The following is a 21,165-nucleotide window of genomic DNA, read 5'->3' as shown; positions in this document are numbered from 1 at the left end:
ATACCACATAAAAACCTTCCAACAATGTGCTGAGCCTCTGATTGGCCCTCATTGGGGGGCATCCTGCCAATATGGTAATCTCTGAGAGCCAGTCAGAGGTTCTTCCCTACCCCCCCTCCGCTCCTGATCCTCCTCCTCCTCCTCCTCCTCCTCCTCCTCCTCCTCCTCTATACCAGTGGTCCCCAACCTGTGGTCTGCGGCCCGGTGCCGGGCCGTGAAGGCCAGGGCGCCGGGCTGCGCTTCCCTCTCCCCACCCCCCCCCCACAGTAAAAAACTTCCCCAGGCCGCAAGCTTGAGGCCCGGGAAGCTTCTTACTGCGGGAGGGGGGGGAGAGGGAAGCAGGGCCGTGCCGCGCATCGGGCATGCGCGGCCTGGCTGCGCATGCACACATGCAAGATGCGCGGCCGAAATCGCGCATGCGTGGCACTTTTGTGCATGCACAGATGCGCGGGCGGGGCAGTTGCCCCACCGGTCCCCAACCGGAAAAAGGTTGGGGACCACTGCTCTATACCACTTCCTAGCTGTTGGTTTGAGGAAGAAGAGCCAGCAGGAGGTTGGTCACGGATCTGGGGTAGCCCATGCAGCCACGCTCCAACTCACTTTGCTGCTCACTCTTCAACTTCCCCTCACTCTTGCCAGGAGGGTGAGCAGAGATGTTCAGGCATTCTCCACCACGGCCAAGCTTCCTGGCAGCAGGGAGAGTTCTGTACAAGCAAAGGTGGAAGAACTCCTGCAGAGTATGGTGGCCCAACTCTGCAGCAGACCTCCGCCCTCTTACCCTTCTATAACCTGTTTAAAAAACAGACTTTACTACTACTAAAAATAATAAACCTTGATATCCCAGCTTGTAATGGAGCTGTCAGATCTCCTCCTTAGTGGCTATTCATGCATCAGCTGCTGTCAGTCACTAACAAGTTACAAGTGTGCCTCTAGTTTTGCCAAACATAGGCTAGATAGATACTAGCAGAATTGGTTCTGTCTTTGGCTGGAAACATGTTTTACAAATACTTCCACAAAAATTGTTTCCCTAAAAGGACCTGTATCCAATCATGCATTTACCATTGCATCCAACACCAGCTGTGCAGAGCTGGGTCCCAATTTGCTCACACCATTAAAAAAAGGCCAGAAGCCCCTTAGGGATAAAGTTAATGACTACTTGTAGCTTAAGTTTTCACAATGGCCATGCCTGAATTCCATGTGTGCTCAGTGGAAGCCAAGGGAGGGAGTGCCAGTGGAGACACAAAACTGAGCTGACAGGTGGGTGAGAGGACAAGCTGAAGACACAGAGGCTGTCAAGCCACCAGGATCTTCTGAGAAGGAACCCTCACTGGGAAATCTCACAGGTGCATTTGGTGGAACTTAAAGTGTATGTGGTGGGTCTTTATTACTTCATCAGTTGTGTAGCACACGTGACTTGTAGTTGAGGAAAAAAGAACACACAGGTTGGGCACACAGGGGCAGGGCTGGTAGCGCAGCCACATTTTGAAGCTGCTTCCTAGTCAGCTCCTTTAAACCACTGAAGGATTTATTGCTTTGCTCTTAGTTCCATGTCATAAAAAACTTCACCTGCAGATTTTGGCAAATTGGGCCATTGCTAAAGGGATGGAAAAAAGTTAAACCATTGTTTTATTTGGCTTGTTAGCAACTCTTGTGGCTGGCTTGGCCAGGTGTGAGGACAATGAAGACTAGACACTGTGGGCATCAGACCCCTGGAGAACAGTTTGCCCTGCCTAGCCCCTTGAGATAAAGATGGAATCAAGGAATTGCTATGGGGTGCTTCAGGCTACTAGATGGGGTCCAGGTGGGCTCTAGTAACTTTAACACAGGTTAGAGCAACATATTGATCAGCAGATTGAGTTGAGATACTTGTGTATAGCAATATCAGCATTCTTTCTCTCTCATCATCTGCTACATGTTCCTTTGCACTGGAGATGTCACAGACTGCCTTGGACTGTTTATGCACTGGAGGTTTTATGCTGGGCTGCAGGCTGGAGTTTTAGACATGGCAGGTTGCCCGACCTCTTCCTGAACCCACACAGGGGAGCATTTGGCCCAGTGTGCCTTATCCGCCCCCAATTTGTGCTCCTGCACGGGAGCTGGGGCAGTGAAGTTCCCAGTGCATAAACGGTCTTGGAGATGTCACTGAGCCATGGCCCCTGCCTGAATAATCTGATGTTCTCTGCCGCTCTTGTGACAGTTTGGATCCAATGTAACCTAATGCAGAAGTAAACAAAATCAGCTAAATTCTGTGTTCAATTTTAAACACATGTAAACAAATGAAACCATTGTTTAGAGTTCTGTATCAAATCTGAAACAGGATCTTTAGAGCAGTAGGTGTGATACTTTTATGAATCTGATGAAAACTGTTTCATTGGAGAGACAAAACACTCCATGGGGGTTGGGGGAGGAGGGCCACGATAGGAATGCAAACAACAACCTGGTATAACAGGATATCTAAAGATATTTGGCAGGAAGCCGAGACGATAAGACCGAAATCTTACACCAGCACAACTGATCCCAGTGGTGCACAGGCTATGCTGTGCAATTGAATACAGTTTCCTGCAGCTGTTCCGATGATGTAAAGCTGGGAAAGAATCAGGACATTGAATGAGTTTGTGACAGGGGGAAAAAGGCAAACTAGGACAAAGTTTGGGAACCTATGGCTTCACCAGCGTCTAACATCAAATGCTGAGATTTGTTCCAAGGGAGAAAAGCAAGTAAAATCAAAAAAGTCTTACCCTGTCTTTCCCTCCTTGTATTTCTTAGGGACTTGGATTCAGGGACTCATCTTGAACTGAATTTGAAATTGGCCTAGACTCATAAATACTAGGTACTGTTTCTGAACTCTGGTAAAATTCAGCACTTCTTATCTAGTGAGTGCTGAGGATAACCAGCAGACCACTTGCATAGTGTTGTAGTATTGGGATCTGGTTCAAATTTCTACTCTGCTATGGAACTTTGCTGGGTGTCTTGGGCTAATAACTCACTCAACCTAATTTGCGTTATGATAAGAATTATGTTGTGGTGGGGGATGATTTTTTTAAGCCCCTTGGTGAGCAAAGTATTGGTAGAGTTTAAGCATGCAAGAGGTTGCAGCACCAGATATAAAACATGTCTATTTAGAAGATAAACTACTTAGTGAAGAGCAAGGAAAGAGAAAGTCCTGTCTAGTTGTATTCATTCTGTCTGTTCATTCTGGAGGCAAGTGGGATTAAAGTATGCTTGAAGGAGCAGGAAGTCTCCAAGGAGACAATCAGGACACTGGAGGAAAGTAGCTGAAAAATACCAGGAAGTTCCTGGTGTAAATATGCTAACTACACAACTTGTCTGATGTCCCCTGTAGGACATTCTTCTTATATGCTGCTGAATCCTGCACACTGTGGATTTTCCATCTTCAAACATCCCTTCTCAGGATCAAGTGTGAATAGTCCTTGAGGTTGCAAGTAAAACATGTAATTACGTATTTAAGCCACTGAGGAAAGCAGTTTTTTAACTGGCCCATATTTTGATTTTATGTTTTGACATGAGTTAAAGGAGCTGCTTCTTCACACGTCTTTGTAGCCAGTCTGTCAGTCCCCAGGTGGGGCCTGGTGATTCCCCTGGTGTCACAGCTTACCTCAAAGTAACAAGAGATCAGTTCTCCTGAAGAAAATGGCTGTTTTGGAGGGAAGACTCATAGGATTATACTTTATTGAGATCTCTCCCTGCCCCAAATCCTACCCACTCAGGGCTCCACCTCCAAACTCTCAAGTTTTCCTAGCCTGGAGCTGGCAACCCTAGGCATTCTTGAGAAGGCAGTCTTGTTAAATAGTTGTGTAAGGGTAGAGGGAATCCAAACAGCCTTTAGAAATTGGGAAATATACCTGTGTGCCTTTGCATTAAGTTGGATTACCTCTCCATTGTTACGGAACAACATGCTTCAGTTCAGATGTTAGCAACTCTAAGAATGGTGAGGTTGCGAGCCAAGAAAGGTGTGAGATCTAATGGGAGGAATGAAAACTAAGAGCACAGAGACCATGAGATGAAATGGTTAGTCATGAGACCTCCCTCAAACACTGGGAACCGCAGGCTGAGAACAAGTCTCTTTACCATGAATGAAGCTTGGGAGTGGGGAATGAAGCTCGGGAAACTAAAACGGGTATCAGATTTCAGTTTTTGTACTATGCAGCAAACGGACATATAAAGTAGGCATAAAACTGAATTACACACATGGAAGACAGAGACAAACATATTTGCAGAAATTGCAGTACAAAAAAGAGGTTTTATTGGCACAATAATGATAGGAGAACATTGAATGTAACAGCTGATTTCACTTTCACAAACTTCCTTGTGAAGATGTTGAGCTGAATTTCTTCACAGCATGGGTTAGGGGCCCAGTAAGTCTCTGGGTGGGCTGACAGGTCCACTCAGAAGCAACAGTATCTATTTGTTTACAAAAGACAAGACAGGAACAGAAGAGGAAATGCAAACCTGAAGGAAAGGTTACCCACCACAAATATGGAAAAGGTAAAATCTTCTACGTGGGCAACGAATGCAGAATGGGAGAGGGAAGTGTTTCTCAAGTGAATAGCAGTTAAAATCTTATTCCAAAGAGAATACAAAAATTATATGTCCCTCCCATGACTTATTGCTGCTGTTTTTAAGCCTGATAACTGTGTCGTTTATCTAGTGCTGTCTTTTTACAACAACAAAAACGTTCTTACTGTGACATGTGCTAAATTCATGTGTCAAGAGTGAGAAAGTAGGGAAAGGTTTTATAGCATATCCAATAATTCATATAATTAGAGGTGATGTTCCCCATTGCCCAATAAACATTTGGGACCAATGATCACAGCTTACTTATTACAATGGCTTTGTGGCTTCTGTTTTTAATGGAAAAGCAAAATCTGCACAAATCATAATTCTAAAGGGAACTGGAATGCCAATCAAAGCAGCGGAGAGACAAGAAATAAGCCAAGCAACCCAGTACTCGGGGCAATTGAAACATTTAATGTAGATGATAACTGAAAGTAATTGGGCAATATTCCCAATCCTTCCTTTTATTGCCACATTCTATTCACTTTTCAAAAAGTGAACATAGAAACTTTTTTTTGCCTTGAAAACACATGTACATTATCTCAAAGCCAGTACTGTACAGAACTGTGCAACCTAAAGTATGATACAGAACACAGGAAACTCAGCATATAATCATTACGAAGTTTATCTCCCCAGATCCACTGATCTTCTTTGTGCAGGCTGCAGGGATGTTGCACGTACAAGAGAGTGTTTTAATATGTGCAGCTTCCTGGGTCCTGCTTTATGTTGAAAAGGAAGAAGGCGCCACTGAGTTCTTCCATATCCAAAGACCTACACATGAAGCCCATACAGACTAGTGGAGTAGTCCTGCTAATACATACTGTAATGCACAGCAGAAGTGGCCACAAGGGCAATGTAGCTGTGGGTTTGCGGTTGGCCCTTACAGACTGGCTAGCCACATTCTAATACAATAGGGAATATGTGTGTCATATGTAGCATTAGCTGTGTGCAACACCCATTTGTACACCAGTTTCTCTGGATCAAGCTTTATATATATTTATATATATATTATTTATTTCTACTGTATTTACAGGTGTGCAGGTTTGCACGTGTATCCCCACACTTTTTGTGGTGATGTCCCTGAATATAATAAAACAATAAAACATTTTGGAATATAAAATCATTTAAGAAGCTAGCATTTTCTACTACTGAGGGATCGATTTGATGTAATCTAGTATTTTCATTATAAACAGCTTATATTTACATAGAAATTAAATTGTGGTCCCATATACACCATTTTAAATGAATAAAACAATTTAAAAATATTTACACATGAGAATGAACTTGTTGTCCAAGGTAACTGAAAGTACAGAAAGGATGAGGAAGGATTAAAACATGAATGGGAGGCAGGTACAGTTTTTCATTCATATTTTTCAAGTTGTATTTTTGTGCATGTTCCAAATTTCTTCTTTTGAGTCACTCACTGCCTCTATTTGCCTTGTATTACTGCTGCTGCTGCTGCTGCTGCTGCTTTGTTTAGTGCTCTGAGAAGACAGGCTGACTTTATTTCTGGGCACAGGAAGAAAAGATTTCACTCTCGAAATGCCACTCTTGACTGATTCAGTTTTTGGTTTACTATTGCTGCATTCCACAGGTTGACTACTGCTGAGAGGACAGATCCTGGGATTCCCATCCTGTCGACAGAGAAGCATATTTGTAATGTCACAGGCTAGTATCAAAACTCTTAGGGTAATGAACAAACAAACAAAAGACCACCCAAGAGCCAGAGCAAATGAATTGTGAGATATGCAGTAATTGAAAGCACAGAATATTTTTATTCAAATACAACAGACTTGAAGTTTGGCCATGATGGAGGATTCTGTTTTGAAATAAATATCTTGTCGTCGTCCCCCCCCCCCCCGCCCGCCATATGATGACAAACTGCCTTGAGCAGCAAGATGGAAAAATCCCAAGCATTTCTCAGTATAGCCATCTGCTTTTCTGCCTTTGGGAACCTTGAAAAGCTGGCCTGATGCTTTCTCATCTGGAGGCAGACAGAAACCTGCTAATAAATGTATAACCTTCCCTGCTGAAAGCTGCTGAACTTGGCTGGAGCACAATTCTGGACAACTTGAAAGTGCCTGCCTCTCTCCAGAGGTGCGTAATGTCTCTGAAGAGAGGTAGGTCTGGGGAAAATTTTATTCTGTTCTTTAACAGCCTGACTTTCTAACTTGAGACTCAAGATCACACAGCATAAGTTGATTACAATGCAGTCATTTGTGCATTGACTCTATTTATTTGTTTTTATGTAGTTAATTTGTTTAAAATATCTAGAAGCTCCACCTTTCTCCTGACGAATCCAAGACAGGTCATTCACAACACAGATTGGTTAACTATATTGCAGAGATGGAAGCAACCAAGCCTGCATTCAGCTCACATGCTCTTGATTAATCAGTGTTCCTGGCTACCACAGGAAAGTCACCTATTCCTCTAAGTAAAGGCAAGAGGTTAAAAGGTTTTCATTTTTTGAGTCTTTAATTATCAGGGAGCACTGGACTATGTGAGCAGCAAAGCTCAGCTTTCCCTGTTTTGACCTTCCTCATTTTCCTTATCCTAATGGGTGACTAAGAGTCTCAGCTTAAGCAGAGTTCCACCCTTTTAAGCCCGCTGACCGTAATAGATTTTGACAAATACTGTACTGCATTTAAGCAAGGAACCTTGAGCAGATCTTGTGTGCTGGAGCATAGGCTCCTTTGAGGGACACGGGGTGAAGGTGGTCCCGCAGATACGAAGGTCCCAGACGGTTTAGGGCTTAAGGTTAGTGCCAGCATCATGAACCTGATTTGGTCCTTGACTGAGGGCCAATGCAGTTGAGTGTGCTTTCTCCACTCAGTGCCATTGGAGCTGGGCCTCCTCACTTGTACATTTTTCTCTCACACTTGCAGACACCAGCACCTGTTGATGCACAAGGCCTCCAGTCCCTCATATGGTCTCCTGATGGCAAGAACTGCTGTTTCCTGACTCATAGTGCCTTTCTTCTCCCTGTCTGCTAAATGTCTTCCCCCTCCATGTCTGTCAGTACATGGTTTCAGGAACCGTCAGAGATGGCACTCTCTTCTGGCTCAGCCTAGTCTCTCTGGTTCTCAGTTTCCATTTGTACTGATGATGTACCCTCCAGTTATTTCGCTTTTGCATACTATGGAGGCACAAAGAACTAAGTTCTCTAGCAGCTCAAGGAGGGAGAGTCTTACAACAACTTATAGTCCTAAATGCCACTTTTAACCAACACCTCCTCCTTATCCTGTTTTAGTTGGGGTTTTTCTCAGAAGGGTTCTCTTGTTGCCATGGATATTGAAACCATCTGCAAGGTTCACAGTATATGAGCAAGGCTCGTTAGTGTTTGGAGTGGAATACTCACCTCTCAGTGCCAGCAAGTTTGAGTTTCACATTGTGTTTTTCTAACTGGGCTTTTTCGGGGAGGGGGTCATATACCTATTTTCCCACAGCACTCCAGAGCCTATGCCTTTCTGTCAAAATCCCAAATACTGTAACAAGCTTGAATCATAAGGGGAACTGAAATGTTCCTCAGCACCACAAACAATCTTCAAATGTCGTCATTCTTTCTTATATTTACCAAAAGCCTGCAGCTTAGTGAATTCCAATGTATACAGTTCTCCTATCTGTCAAAATCTGTTCACTATAGGACTCTTCTCTCCCCTCCATCCTGTGCCCCTGATGCTCTCTTGTTCAGTCAACTTCTCTCCTGTCCTAGTCTCTCTCCATCTCTGTGCCCTTTCCCTTTCCATCTTGTGCATCATCTTTCACCCTTACCAGTTGCCATGATGTCTGTGGCAGGGTTTCACAAAGGCAATACAATATAAACAAAGAAGCAACTGCACTGATTATACTCAACAGCTTTGACACTTTGGAATACAAAGAACAGTTCTAGATTAAGGTTTGGAATATACTTAAGACACCCATAAATTCCATGCTGGATAGTTTGTCTTGTACCTGCTGGGGTGCTGATGTATTTGCACTGATGATGTTCACTGAAAACACAGGATCCTTCTGAGAATTGCTGAACATCACCATCAGCTCTTCCTTTGAACTGACAATCTGAATGAAGTGAGGACAAAAGTCAGCACTGGCAATCCTAATACACTGCAAACTGGACAGCATTTTGATTCATATCACATTAAGGCTTCTTCCACACTGCCCTTTTGCTCCCCCTTGCCTAGTGTCCACATGGCATCACCCACTCATGTGCCTTCGGGCGTCCCTCCCACTTTGCTGGGTCTTTTCTAAACCTGATTTTGGGTGCTCTTTCTTGAAAGTTTGCAGCCCAAGCATGTTTGCACTGGTGTGGGGTTTTTTTTTTGTCAGATTCACCCACATTGGTGCCATTTTCCTTTCCCCAATATCGTGGGAGGCTTCTGGAGAGAAGTGAGAGGGTTGAGATTTGGTAACAGATGTTGCAGCGGGAAATAACTAAAACATAAACCAAAGGAGAAGAGTTAAAGAGTAGAGGGACAGAGCTGAAAGTGGTGAGATTATGATCAAGATGGGATTAGGAAAAACAGCAGAAAGTTGATAATATATATCTGAGGGTCTGATATTCAGATAGCTCCCCCCTGCAGAAATGTCTAAGGCAGGGGTAGTCAAACTGCAGCCCTCCAGATGTCCATGGACTACAATTCCCAGAAGCCCCTGCCAGCATTCGCTGGCAGGGGCTTCTGGAAATTGTAGTCCATGGACATCTGGAGGGCCGCAGTTTGACTGACTACCCCTGGTCTAAGGGATAGGAAAAGAATCAGGTAAAGACAGAGCCATAAAGGTCAAAGTCATGAATGGAATCCCGAGAGGGATGTTATCAAAGACAGCAGAAATATCAAGAAGACTTTTGGGCTGGGAAGAGATTTCACAGTGCTATGGCAGTGAGGAGATGATTGGTGATTTTGGTCATGACTGATCAAGGAAGGTAAGTCTAGAGAGTGAACATAAGGAGTTTGTGTTTGACAGCAGAGATCCTTAGGAAATTTGGAAGGTAAAAAAGGCAGGAGAAATCAAGCAATGACCCAATGGGGCTGTGTTTTGAGAGTGGAAACAACATTTACCTTGCTTATGTCAGACTCAGATTTGCTTGAACACATACTTTGAAGCTCCTGCACAAGGTCAACTTCATCGTCAGCACCAAGGGACAGCCTATGATTCATGCTTAGTGGGTCATCCCCTAGAGAGCTTGAAAAATACAACAAACAGAAGCATGCTTTCATTGGTTGAACTGCACATAATTAAAGATGGCTACCTAAAATATTGAGGAGGGCAGTATTTTTTTCAATGGTGTTCAGGGAGTTATTTATAGTAAACAAACAGCTCTTACGGGCACCAGAGATCATCTCTTTATGACTTCACCTCCCTATATACTAGGATGTATCTTCTTCCAAATAACCCACTTTACTGCTGAAATTCAAGCCTAAAGTCTATTTGTCTTCTACTTAAGGTCAGCCATAATATGGAACAATCCTTTTTGGGTGGCAGTGGCATGGCTTTGAAAAGCCCTCCTTAAAGTGAAGAGCTTCTTGCTTGAATTTCATAAGCTAGTTAAAACAGTCCTTTTTATTATGTGCCTATGATGTCCTAGGCCCTGAGCGATTTCAGAGGTGTTTAGTGACATTCATCTCACTCATGCGGCTGCACCACTGGATTCTCCATGCAGCTGCAGATTAATAATCGCCTGCAATTTCACTAAAATGGGGCCAGAAATAAAATGCATCTCTCTGTGTGTTCCTTCCCTCTTTCTAATTTTTATGCATGTACCCTATAATAGTGGTCCCCAACCTTTTTATCACCGGGGACTGGTCAACGCTTGACAATTTTACTGAGGCCGGAGGGGGGGGGGCGATAGTCTTTTACTGAGGGACGTCGCCACCTGAGCCCCTGCTCCACTTGCTTTCCTGCTGGTGCCCCTGACTTCCTGCTGTCCGCTGGGGGGCACTACCAGCAGCAGCTGTGCAGAGACACGCCGAGGGGGAGCCCCAGCCATGGCGGCCACTGGAGAGCACCAAAGGTGAGCCAGTGGCAGAGTGGCAGGGCAGGTAGCAGCCGGGGAGGAGGACGAGGAGGAGCTGCGGCCCGGTACCGACTCATCCACGGACTTGTACTGGTTCCTGGACCGGGGGTTGAGGACCGCTGCCCTATAAGATGTGTGTATATTTAAAGTATTTGTTTAGAAAATGTGGATACTCCCTTCACAGAGATGTGCTTGAGGCAGGTCACGAATGAATGAATGAATGAATGAATGAATGAATGAATGAATGAATGAATGAATGAAGCCATAAAAACAGCATGAAGCAACTTTAGAATGGTATTCATAAAACTAGAAAGGAACCATAAAACCATTAAAAAAACATCTCAAACTAGAAATGAACAATAAAAACAGCTTAAAAAATAACACTCAAAATTTTTAAAAACTACTTCAATCAAAAGCTTGGGGAATGACAAAAATGCTCAGTCTCTGGCCTCCACTTGCATCATCTCTACAAGCGGAAGAGGGTTTGGGAAGAGATGGTTCACATACACACAGAATTATTTTTAAACCTTTAGGGTCACCTTCCACCCCACTACTTACTTTTTTGTCAGAGATGCCATTTTGTTGCCATTTTCCTTGAATATGTTCTTTGACTGTACTCCTACAGAAGACGAAGATGGAAAAAGAAAGAAAGCTGTTTTCTGAAAGGAATGTCTCTTCTTCCTCTTAAACAAGCAATTATTTAAACAGGAAATTACTTAAGAGAGAAAATCGACAAGTGCCTATAGCTGTATATAGATGCATTGGGCTAATCCTGCGTTGAGCAGGGGGTTGGACTAGCTGGCCTGTATGGCCCCTTCCAACTCTATGATTCTGTGATTCTGTGACCAAACTACACATGCCCAATCCTCAGAAGTCCACAAACTCTGAAACAGGAACGGGTGACCCACAGTGGAGGTCATGCTTCGTTCTCGGGGTTTCAGGTCTCAACTCTTTCTCAAATCCATCTTGAGTGATGCCATAATAAGGATCACTAAAAACAGATAGATAGGCTGTGGTTCCAGTGGACCTACCATAAGTTCAAAGGATATTTATTAAACAAACTATGATGGTCACCTCAAGTACTTTGTAGCAACCCCTCTGAAAAAGGAAGCAGGTTCCCAAGTATGTATTTACCTGCCACTGTTTTGGAATTTTTCTCTCTTCATCTCTGAACAAGAACTTCTGATTGCACTAGAACCAACACCTTTCCTTATCTTTAATTCCTTATTTTTAATTCAGCAAAAAAGATATTTGTAGCAGAACTTCCTGGCCCCAAGGAAGTCCCTGGTCCTGTCTGGCCTGAACCAGGGACAGGATGTTTTCAGTCCTAGCCCCTACTTGGCAGAATGAGCTCCAGGAGGAGATCCAAGCTCTGACAGAGCTAGTACACTTCCACAGGGTTTGTAAAATGGAGCTCTTCTGCCAAGCGTTTGGTTTGGGCCAGTGATCCTTTAACATCTAATGGCCCCCCCCTTTAAAAAACACCCATGTCTACATCTCCACTTGGTAATAAACCTATTAAAAGGGACAGCACTAGAAATATTAGCTGTAGTTGACGTTGCTGCAGTTAAAGGTGGTTTAAAATTGTATATATATGTATGGTTTTAATTGTTTATTGATGTTGCATACTGCCGTGAGCTAGCCTATCGGGTGGGCAGTTTATAAATGGAATAAATCAATAAATAAACATATTAGGTTCTATATAAATGAATGCCACAGTAAAAGTCTCCATTAACAAAATATAACAGTAATGAAAAGAAAAAGCTGTCTGTAATCCTTATCCATTATTACTCTATATATTTGTGAAACAGCCTGGTGGGTGGAATGTGTCCAGCTGTCCAAATTGGAATAGGGCCAATCAGGGACAAAGCTGTCTGCACCCTGATTGGCCCTGCCCCTGCAGCTCCCATCCTCCATCCCTGGACTCTAGCCTCTTTTCTCTCAGATGCGCCTCAGTGCCTGGAGCCAGCAGCAGCTAAGGGGAGTAGGCCCTGGGCAAAGGGTCATGGTGGAGGGCCTTCTAAAGAGGGCATCTTGGCCTGCTAGGCAGGGCCTGCTAACGAGGGCCTCCCGGCCTGCTGACTAACCTGCTAAGGAGCTCTGTCCCGGCCCTGCTAATGAGCTGGCCAGCCCCCACCCGCCCCACTTGATCTGGCTGCAAGCTGTGGCCCAAAGCCACCTTAAGCTGCCTTGTCAGGGGCCAGGGGCCAGGGGCCAGGGAAGGGGACCCTTTCAAGGCCCGTTCCTAGGAACGGGCTTTGAAGCTAGTTGTGATAATAAATGCAAGGAACAATTAAAAAAACTGATAGAACAAATGTGCAGAATTCTCTACGTCTTTTACAGAATTGTGAGAAAAAGAAAATGGATATGGAGATCAAGTGGTTAGAGACAGTGATAGATGGAGTATGCTTACACTCTCCCTTCCTTGCGCAAATATCAGTGGCATACATACGTCATCCTAAGCATGAACACATGAAGCTGCCTTCTAGAAGACCCCTGATCTCTCTCTAATGGTCAGTATTGGACTCTCCAGAGTCCAAGGCAGAATTCTTTCACATTACTGACTCCCTCTTCCTTTTAACTGTAGAAGACTGGGCTTGAACCTGGGACTTCTGCCTGCCAAGCTGAAGCACTACCACTGAACTACCCCTACCAGTGTACTGTCTAAAGAGGCTTTAGCTTTAGCTTCATTTGTAAAAACAATGCAGCTAAAAACAGCTAAAACACAGAACTTGATTTAAGCAATTGCATTCTGAGGGCTGGCTGTCAAGATGCTCTTGAAGGCTCTGATGGCACTCTAGTGCCTAGAGAAATGAAAAACTGGAGCTACTCTGATCCAAAGAAATGTGAAGGGGAAGATTTTGCATGCATTTACTGTCTACCAGAGCGTAATATTATGCTCCCAACAGTTCTTCAGGAAGACGAGTGTCTCTTAAGAGCCCTCTGAAGGAACTCTTCAGACAGCCATGTGCCTCCATAGGAACCTTTGGAAAATGGTCTGAGCGGCTGTCTTGCAAGCACAACAGTTAGATTATGTGTGTTCTTTTGATTTTCTGATTCATCACAGAACTAGGCATCAGTAGTCAGAAGTCATCTATGAGGTACTACTGATGCCTATTGACTATACATTTTAACATAGTTTTGTGGTACACTAGAAGAAAAAAAAAGAATACGCATAACCTAACTGCTCAGTGGATTGTTGGTTAAAAGCCCAGGCATTAAAAGAGCTGGAGTTGAATCCTGATGAGTAAGAGACTGCGCATCTGTCTTAAACAAAGCTTCTGTAATGGCTAATATCCCCACCACTCTTCTTGTATCAGCTGTTACCTTCTGCTTTTTCTTCTTTCTTACTCCATGACTGGACTGAGGAATGGACTGACTTCTTACGGGGACTTGTGCTCACTTTTCTCCACGCAGCGCTTTCCCCCTTTTTCCTGGAGCAATTTTTGTAGCTTGTTATCACAGAAAGAGGGAAGTTGCCTCCTTTAAAATCTGCAATGTACTGATCCAGTTCTGAAACATTTAAAATGATACAAGATTAATAACAACAACAACAACAACAACAACAACAACAATAATACAATTTTATTTTTAGCCCGATCTTCCAGAATTGCAGAGGGTGGGAAACAACATTCATAAAACATCATAAAGCAGGTTAAAAACATTAATTTAACCTAACCTAAATGCCCCCAACTAAAATTTTCAGATGGGGGCTTTGGCATCTGGAGCTGATCATTCTCTCCCTCAATGGTAAGGCCAGCATTTATTGGCAGATGTAATATTGGGCCACAACTGCAGGCCTGGTAGAATAGCTCGATCTTATAGACTCTGAGGAATTGGTTAAGGTCCCTCAGGAGTACATTCCACCAAGCTGAAAGGTCCTGGCCCTGGTTGAGGCCAATCTCACCTCCTTTGGGATGGATGTTCTGAGCAGATGTTGCTCCAAAGTCTTAGTGCTCTTTGAGAAACATAAGGGAAGAGACAGTCGCATAGGTACATTGGTCCCAGACTGTTTAGAGCATTGAAGGTTAGTACCAGAACCCTGAACCTGATTCAGTCTCTTATGTTGTGGCATGTCATGTCCAAAGTACTACACTGGGTCAGTTACATTTCTACCTTTGCACAAGTGTTCTCTCTGTGTCACCATTGCATTGTGTCCTTCAAGGAATTGCAGTTCCCGCACCAACAATAACTCGGTGAGGTAAGTTCAGCTGAGAGAGTGACTGGGCCAAGATCAACGTGAGCTTTAGGGACAAGTAAAGATTTGAATCCAGGGCCTAGTCTGCACACAATAGATAATGTACTTTCAATGCACTTTAGAAGTAGATTTTCCTGTTCTGCACAGGAAAATCCAGCTGCCAAAGCACATTGAAAGTGCATTATCCCCTGTGTGCAGAATAGGCCCAGGTCTCCCTGGTCCTAATTATTATTGTTGTTGTTGTTAGATTTCTAGCCCGCCACTCCCATAAGGCTCATGGCAGGTTGCACACATATATCTGGCACTCTAATTACAACATATCACAAGCTCTCTTCAAACTTTTTACCCATTCTCCAAAATTTCTCCAAACCTTTTAATTGTACAAAACAGACATCACTATGATTCCTAGGGTTTAAAAAACTGGACAAGGAACATGAAAAAGCAATCTATAACAATCTCTAATCCCTTATTGTCCAGCAAAAGTAGCTTCAAAATTAAAATGCATGAATGTATTCCAATGAAAGGAGGTTAAGACAACGGAAGCATGGGAAACAACAAAACAGGTTTTACAGAAAAAGACAAATAAGATGGAGAAAATAAAAAGGAGGTTTAAAAATACAGAAAAGGGAATAGCAAGAAAGAAAAATATCTGACAGAACTAAAAGACAGCCAGAACACTACTGGACACAAAAGATAAGCTGCAATTGTTGGCTTGTGAGCATGGCATCTACATGCAGAGAAAGTTCACACACATGCTTTTTGGATGCTCCTGATCATGGGGCTAGGAGTTTGATCTGTATTCATGATCACAGGATGGCGACAGTGTCAGAAGTGCCATGCTTCTGTCATGATTGTTCGCATTTGTTAGAAGTATAGATGTAGGGCCCAAGGCCAGTTTTACAATTCCAGCTGTTTCCTTTCATTTTCTCACCACTCCCCCCCCCCCCCAATCCATCTCCTCTTCTCTCCTGAATGTGGCACCTTGACCATGGATGCCAAGCTGGTCTTTTAAAGATGTCATGTGTTTCATGGGTACTCATGGGAGGAGGAGTTGTTTTGGGAGTTTTATGTTGTGTCTATTTTGCCCTGCCTTAATTCCGACAAGGTATTGTCAGGGTAACTTGCTTGCTCTCAGTAAACTCAGTCTGTTGTACCAAGTCAAAGATTTGTGTTTTTGAGCAATCTGAAGAAAACTCACAAGCAGCAGCAATGTGCTTGTACTCCCCAACAAGTACTGGGCAACCATGTGATTAAAACATATGCAGAAGGCCTCAGTGTTCGTTCTAGGCCTTCAGTTCTATGCACTGACTCATTTACTGTGACTCACCTGCTCTGGGAAGAGGACAACCATGCAGAACAGCCTTGTTTAACAGGATGCTGAGAGCGGCTTTCACCACAGCCTGCTGCCCTTGGCTTGGACTTTTCTTGACTGCTGTCTGGCCTAGTGCAGCTGACCTTTTCAGAGAAGCTCTGGAGAGAATAGCTTCTTGAACTCGGGGAGCAATGACAGCATTCCATAATTTGGACATCCACCTGGAAACACATAGTGAAAAGAAAGACACCATTAGTGAACATGTTTGAATCACTGATCTTCAAGTGCCTGGGAAGAAGGCATATGCAATCATAACCCAAGGCTATTCTCTGGCATGCTGAAAATGCTCCAATGATTGCATGCCAAGATTTGTGTGTCTTTTTAGCCTTGAACAAAAATTGTTTCAGATTTCACCTCAAGTTATAAAAATAGGGTCAAAACTAGGGATGCAAACCTCCAGGTGCAACTTGGAGATCTCTTGGAATTACAGCTTGTGTGCAGACTACAGAGATTAGTTTCCTTGGAAATTGAGGTCCCTGTCCTTTACAGGCCAAATCTCCAGAAGCTTCCCAGACTGGATCTGGCAAGCCTAAGCCTTTGATTCCCTGCAGGTGGCCAGGGGGATCTGGCGACCATAGTCAAAACCTCTCATTCAATGAGTTTAGAACAACTGTTGCAGATGTTGCTGCTTCGGCCTGACAGTAGCATTGCCCAGCTATCGGAGTGTGGGTGAGAAATACTCGAACTCTGCTACACCTGGGATCATCCTGAGGCATTTGGAAAACTGCAGTCAGTACTACTTTTGCTGCTTTTCCATCCCAGATGAATTTGAACTGCAGATCTGTTCTGGAACACCTGAAGTCAAAGGAAAGGCTCTTGGAATCTCAGTGACTTTTCCTTAACACTAAATCCGCACAAACTTTCATTTGTGTAGTTCTGCGAAGGCTTCCAACCAAGCTCTAGCCACATCACTGCCTTTACTGAAATTAATGACAATGCTTCATTTAAAAAAGTAGGAAAGCTCCAAGTTTACACAGGATATTTGTAACAATTTCTCATCAACTTGGCCTTGAACTGCCTTCTGTTTCTGAAGCAGAAAACATGGGGTGGGTGAAGAAGAATTAGAAGGGGAAAAAAACATCACAATGACTTGCACCATATAAAACAATTCTTTCACATACAGAAAAGTAGGTTAGGTGAGTAATTTTGCTGAGTTCTCTGAAATAATAGCACTGGAGGAAGATTGATTGAGGACTGTAACTATTCATTGCCTGGATGATAGCCTAAGACATTTGTTCATTATTGCTAAAATGGACCATAGATACCTTGTATTTTAAAGTGACAACTGTACCCTTAACACCTACTGAGAGCAAGAAATTTAATACAGGACAATTTTTCTGTCTGAAAATGCATGTGCCTGAAGGGAAGCACCACTGAAATTACACTTAGTTGTACAGAAGTTGAGGGCACAGAAGCCCTGTCAAAAACAATGGTGGCAACCCTACTCTGGGCTATAAGAGATGCATTCCCACTGGGAAGTTCATTATTGCTAAAATGGACCATAGATACCTTATTTTTCACTGCATGAAGGCGTCCCAGAGAGGCTTACGAACACCTTTCCCTTACTTTCCACACAACAGACACCCAGTAAGGTGGGTGGGGCTGAGAGAGCCCTGGGAGAACTGCTCTATAAGAACAGCTCTAAGAAACTGTAACTGGCCCAAGGTCACCTAGCTGGCTGCATGTGGAGGAGTGGGGAATCAAGTCCAGTTTTCCAGATTAAGGTCCACTGCACTTCAACCACTACACTATTCTGGCTCTTTAGATTACTATGTTATCATTCTACAGTTTAAGACTAAACCACAATTGTATGAATCAGTAACTGAAAAAAAGAATCACAAAGTCAACCTCTCTCTGTAGGGTGTGTGTCACTCAGGGTAGTCCTGGGGGACTTTTGCTCCTGTAGGCAGTTGGGACAAGAGAGGTGGGCAGTTTTGCCTGATTCCTCTCCTTCCCGCAACCCACATCACAGCATTTTGGAGGGGTGGGGAGGGCATTTGTCTGTCATCTTCCACCAGCAAAAAAGCCTGATGGGCTCTGACCCATTGTGTACCTCAAAGACAAACGGGATCCATCACATTTGCATGGCAAGACTTGGAATCACTGAATTATGGTGCACAAGCTTCTACAAAGACTCTGAGCAAGAAGTCAAGAGACAGGAGCTCTGTCCACCTCGGAATCTGGTCACCTTTCAGCACTCTTAATGTGGATTCAAACAAAACAAATGGAGGCATATCTAACAAGTAAGCCCTTGTTTTGCTTCCAAGATTCTAGTTCAAGTTTTAAAAATATTATTGAAGCAAACATCTGAAGAGAAGCCAATAAGTAAGAATATGGAGGTATTAGGAGTAGGAAACGAGAAATGGGAAAAGGGAGGGAGGACAACAGAGAGAAGATAACATCGTTTTTAAATATCATGACCCTGCGAGTTTCAAATATTTTAGTTCTTGTGGCCATTTTGTGTAGATATATAACTTGCCAATAGAGGCCGAATAGTTGAGAAACAGCATTGAGGAACAAAGCACAGTTGTTCAATATATCAATTCGGCTGACGTTTTTCAAGGCACATGTGTGCTTTGCAATTTTGCTGCTTGTTTATTTTTAGTCGGCTTGCTCCTGTTTTATTTATTAGGCAAATAAATATTTAAACGTATGCGGTGCAGTGAACTCAGACCATATTAAAATATTTCTCTATTAAAATTATTATTAATTTGTGTAGAATGTTGAGATGAACATAACATCCTTTCCCATCTTCTCAGGAATTCTTGCAACGGTAGAAGAATCCTCGTTCCCATTTTCTGGCTGAGAACTGGGCTGAAGGCAGGAATTTGCTGAAAACTACCTAGTGGGTTAAGCTGATACTTCAACATTCAGCCATATGCTGACCACACGGTGTGCTAAAAGCAGTGGTACTTATGGATAGGAGTAAACATGTAGGCAGGTCTCTGAAGCAGGCCTTCTGGTTTGTGTGGTAGCTACATGTGACATCTATATCTGTATCAAGCATCTCTTTGTGCAAGAGCTAGAAACTTTGTTTTTGAAACAAAATGAGAGTGGGGGTTTGCAATATATAATACCAGACCCTGCATCTGTGCACCATCACTGGTTATAGATGACAGTTTTTTCCCTTGGACTTCATAAAAATAAATTATATCTGTAGCATAATTCTAAAGCAGCTACTCTGCAGTAACTCTAAATATGACATATTTTAAGGCATCTAAAAAGCTGGAATGTTCTCAACAGTATTACCTCTGCAGTGAATGATTACCAGGACAGGAGCCCCAGACCATTCCTCACATGCTGGATAATGCACAATCAATGTGCAATGCAGCTGAATTTTCTTGTGAGAAACAAGAAAAGCTATTTTTAAAGTGCAATTAAAGGCATTATCTAACATGTGTGAAATTGGCACCATACTGATAAGAAGTTCCAAATGCAGTTCAATGAACATGTGGCCTTTTCTGTATGAACACGTTCACCATTCAGTTGTGCAGTGAACAACATGCTCCTTGCAATAAAACAAAAATAACCCATGCAGATTAGAGGACAGTAGGAAGGAGAGGCTACCTGAATGAAATGATCCTATCTCTTCCCTCCACAAGACCGTGAGATTGGTTGGATACTACTTTTAGTTTTAAATGAAAGAACAAAGTATACTACTTCTGCTAGGGATGCCAGTCCCCAGGTGAGACCTGGGGATCTCCAGTTTGACAGTTCATCTCCAGGCGACAGAGATCAGTTCCCCTGGAGAAAATGGCTGCTTTGGACGTCCCCGGCCAAATCCTACCCACTCTCAGCTCCACCTCCAAAATCTCCAGATATTTCCCAACCCAAAGCTGGCAACCCTGTCTTCTGCTGACCATTCCTACTTTCCCAGGTATGAAATTTGGTGCAAAAGATTTACCAATTGCAATCAATGATAATTCATTCAATTAAAAATGGATTGCTATTGGTGGCGAATTGGAGATGAAAACAGTTGATGGATGTTGCTACATTGCAGAAGTGACCGAGATGAAACAGAAGACCTACTTCACTGTGCTGTGACCAGGTACCACTGGACAAGAAAAGAAATGTTTTGGCCCAATAAGTGCTTCAGGTGCTCCCAGGCGTGACAAGCATGAGTTCAGCTGGTGCCAGACCCCAAGTATCCACTCTACCATCTTGCACACTGGGTCACATGGAGGAGGCATTTTACCTCTGAACTGTGGGAGAATAAACAGATTGTTAAGTTTTGCGATGGTCTTGAAGAAAAGCAATTTTACAACTGTTACATATGAGAAGCAGTTTGAACCTGTCACTGTCTATGTGATTTGCAGGTCATAATGATCCACTACTGACAGGACAATCATCCACTTTGTATCACCTCAGCAGCCAGGATAGGCAAGGATACAAAGTGCAAGTAGAAGCCTTCACTGATCCCAGGATCTTGTTGATATCTATCATGGAGCCTGGGATAACATGATCCGTGAATAGACCAGATAGTGTATGAGTCCTGTCTACTGGTGTGCCTATACCACAATTGACATCCAGATCAGAGCGTATTCTTGATATTTTATATAAACTTGATAAAGGTATCACAGCTAACAATCTCTTCCTGAGACAATAAAGACTCAGATTTTGGTGTCAACTGATGCTGAACTACTTTGAAGAACCAGGATGGCTTATTTCTTTATTGATATTGACATTTATTTTTTGCTCACTCCCCAAGGACTCAGGATGAGAGCAAGCTGATGCTGTAGTAGCAGAGTAATAAGGTATCTTTGCTGCTGACACTCCACAGGTGCCGTAGGCTCTACAGCATAATCTAACGGATCTGGAACAGGTTCACTGCCAGATTCACTAGATGTCTCCCAGCATTCTTTAAGTTACCATACAGAGCAGGTGACCATTTCTGCACAGGGGGGTAAAATATGAGTGGTTTCCTGCTTGCAAATGCGGGATGGTAAATCTCGTGTTTGCAGCCCTCCTCACGAGGAGACCCCTCCCGCACTTTCCTTCCGTCCCGTTGCA

General features: G+C 43.4%; 1 protein-coding gene across 1 annotated transcript in view; it reads right to left on the bottom strand.

The window, feature by feature from the left end:
- Positions 1-4,241: 4,241 nt before the first annotated feature.
- CTTNBP2 (cortactin binding protein 2) overlaps positions 4,242-21,165 on the bottom strand; it is a 102,908-nt gene continuing 85,984 nt past the window's right edge. Inside the window, 8 exon segments of the mRNA XM_077338428.1 lie at positions 4,242-5,963; positions 5,965-6,209; positions 8,527-8,631; positions 9,630-9,753; positions 11,144-11,204; positions 13,913-14,098; positions 16,111-16,316; positions 20,185-20,357. Coding sequence (XP_077194543.1) covers positions 5,936-5,963; positions 5,965-6,209; positions 8,527-8,631; positions 9,630-9,753; positions 11,144-11,204; positions 13,913-14,098; positions 16,111-16,316; positions 20,185-20,357 — 1,128 coding nt within the window. The 3' untranslated portion in view covers positions 4,242-5,935.

This window comes from Paroedura picta, chromosome 5, assembly GCF_049243985.1.
Source record: "Paroedura picta isolate Pp20150507F chromosome 5, Ppicta_v3.0, whole genome shotgun sequence".
NCBI classification, from domain to species: domain Eukaryota; kingdom Metazoa; phylum Chordata; class Lepidosauria; order Squamata; family Gekkonidae; genus Paroedura; species Paroedura picta.
This window is presented reverse-complemented; position numbering and strand designations above follow the sequence as displayed.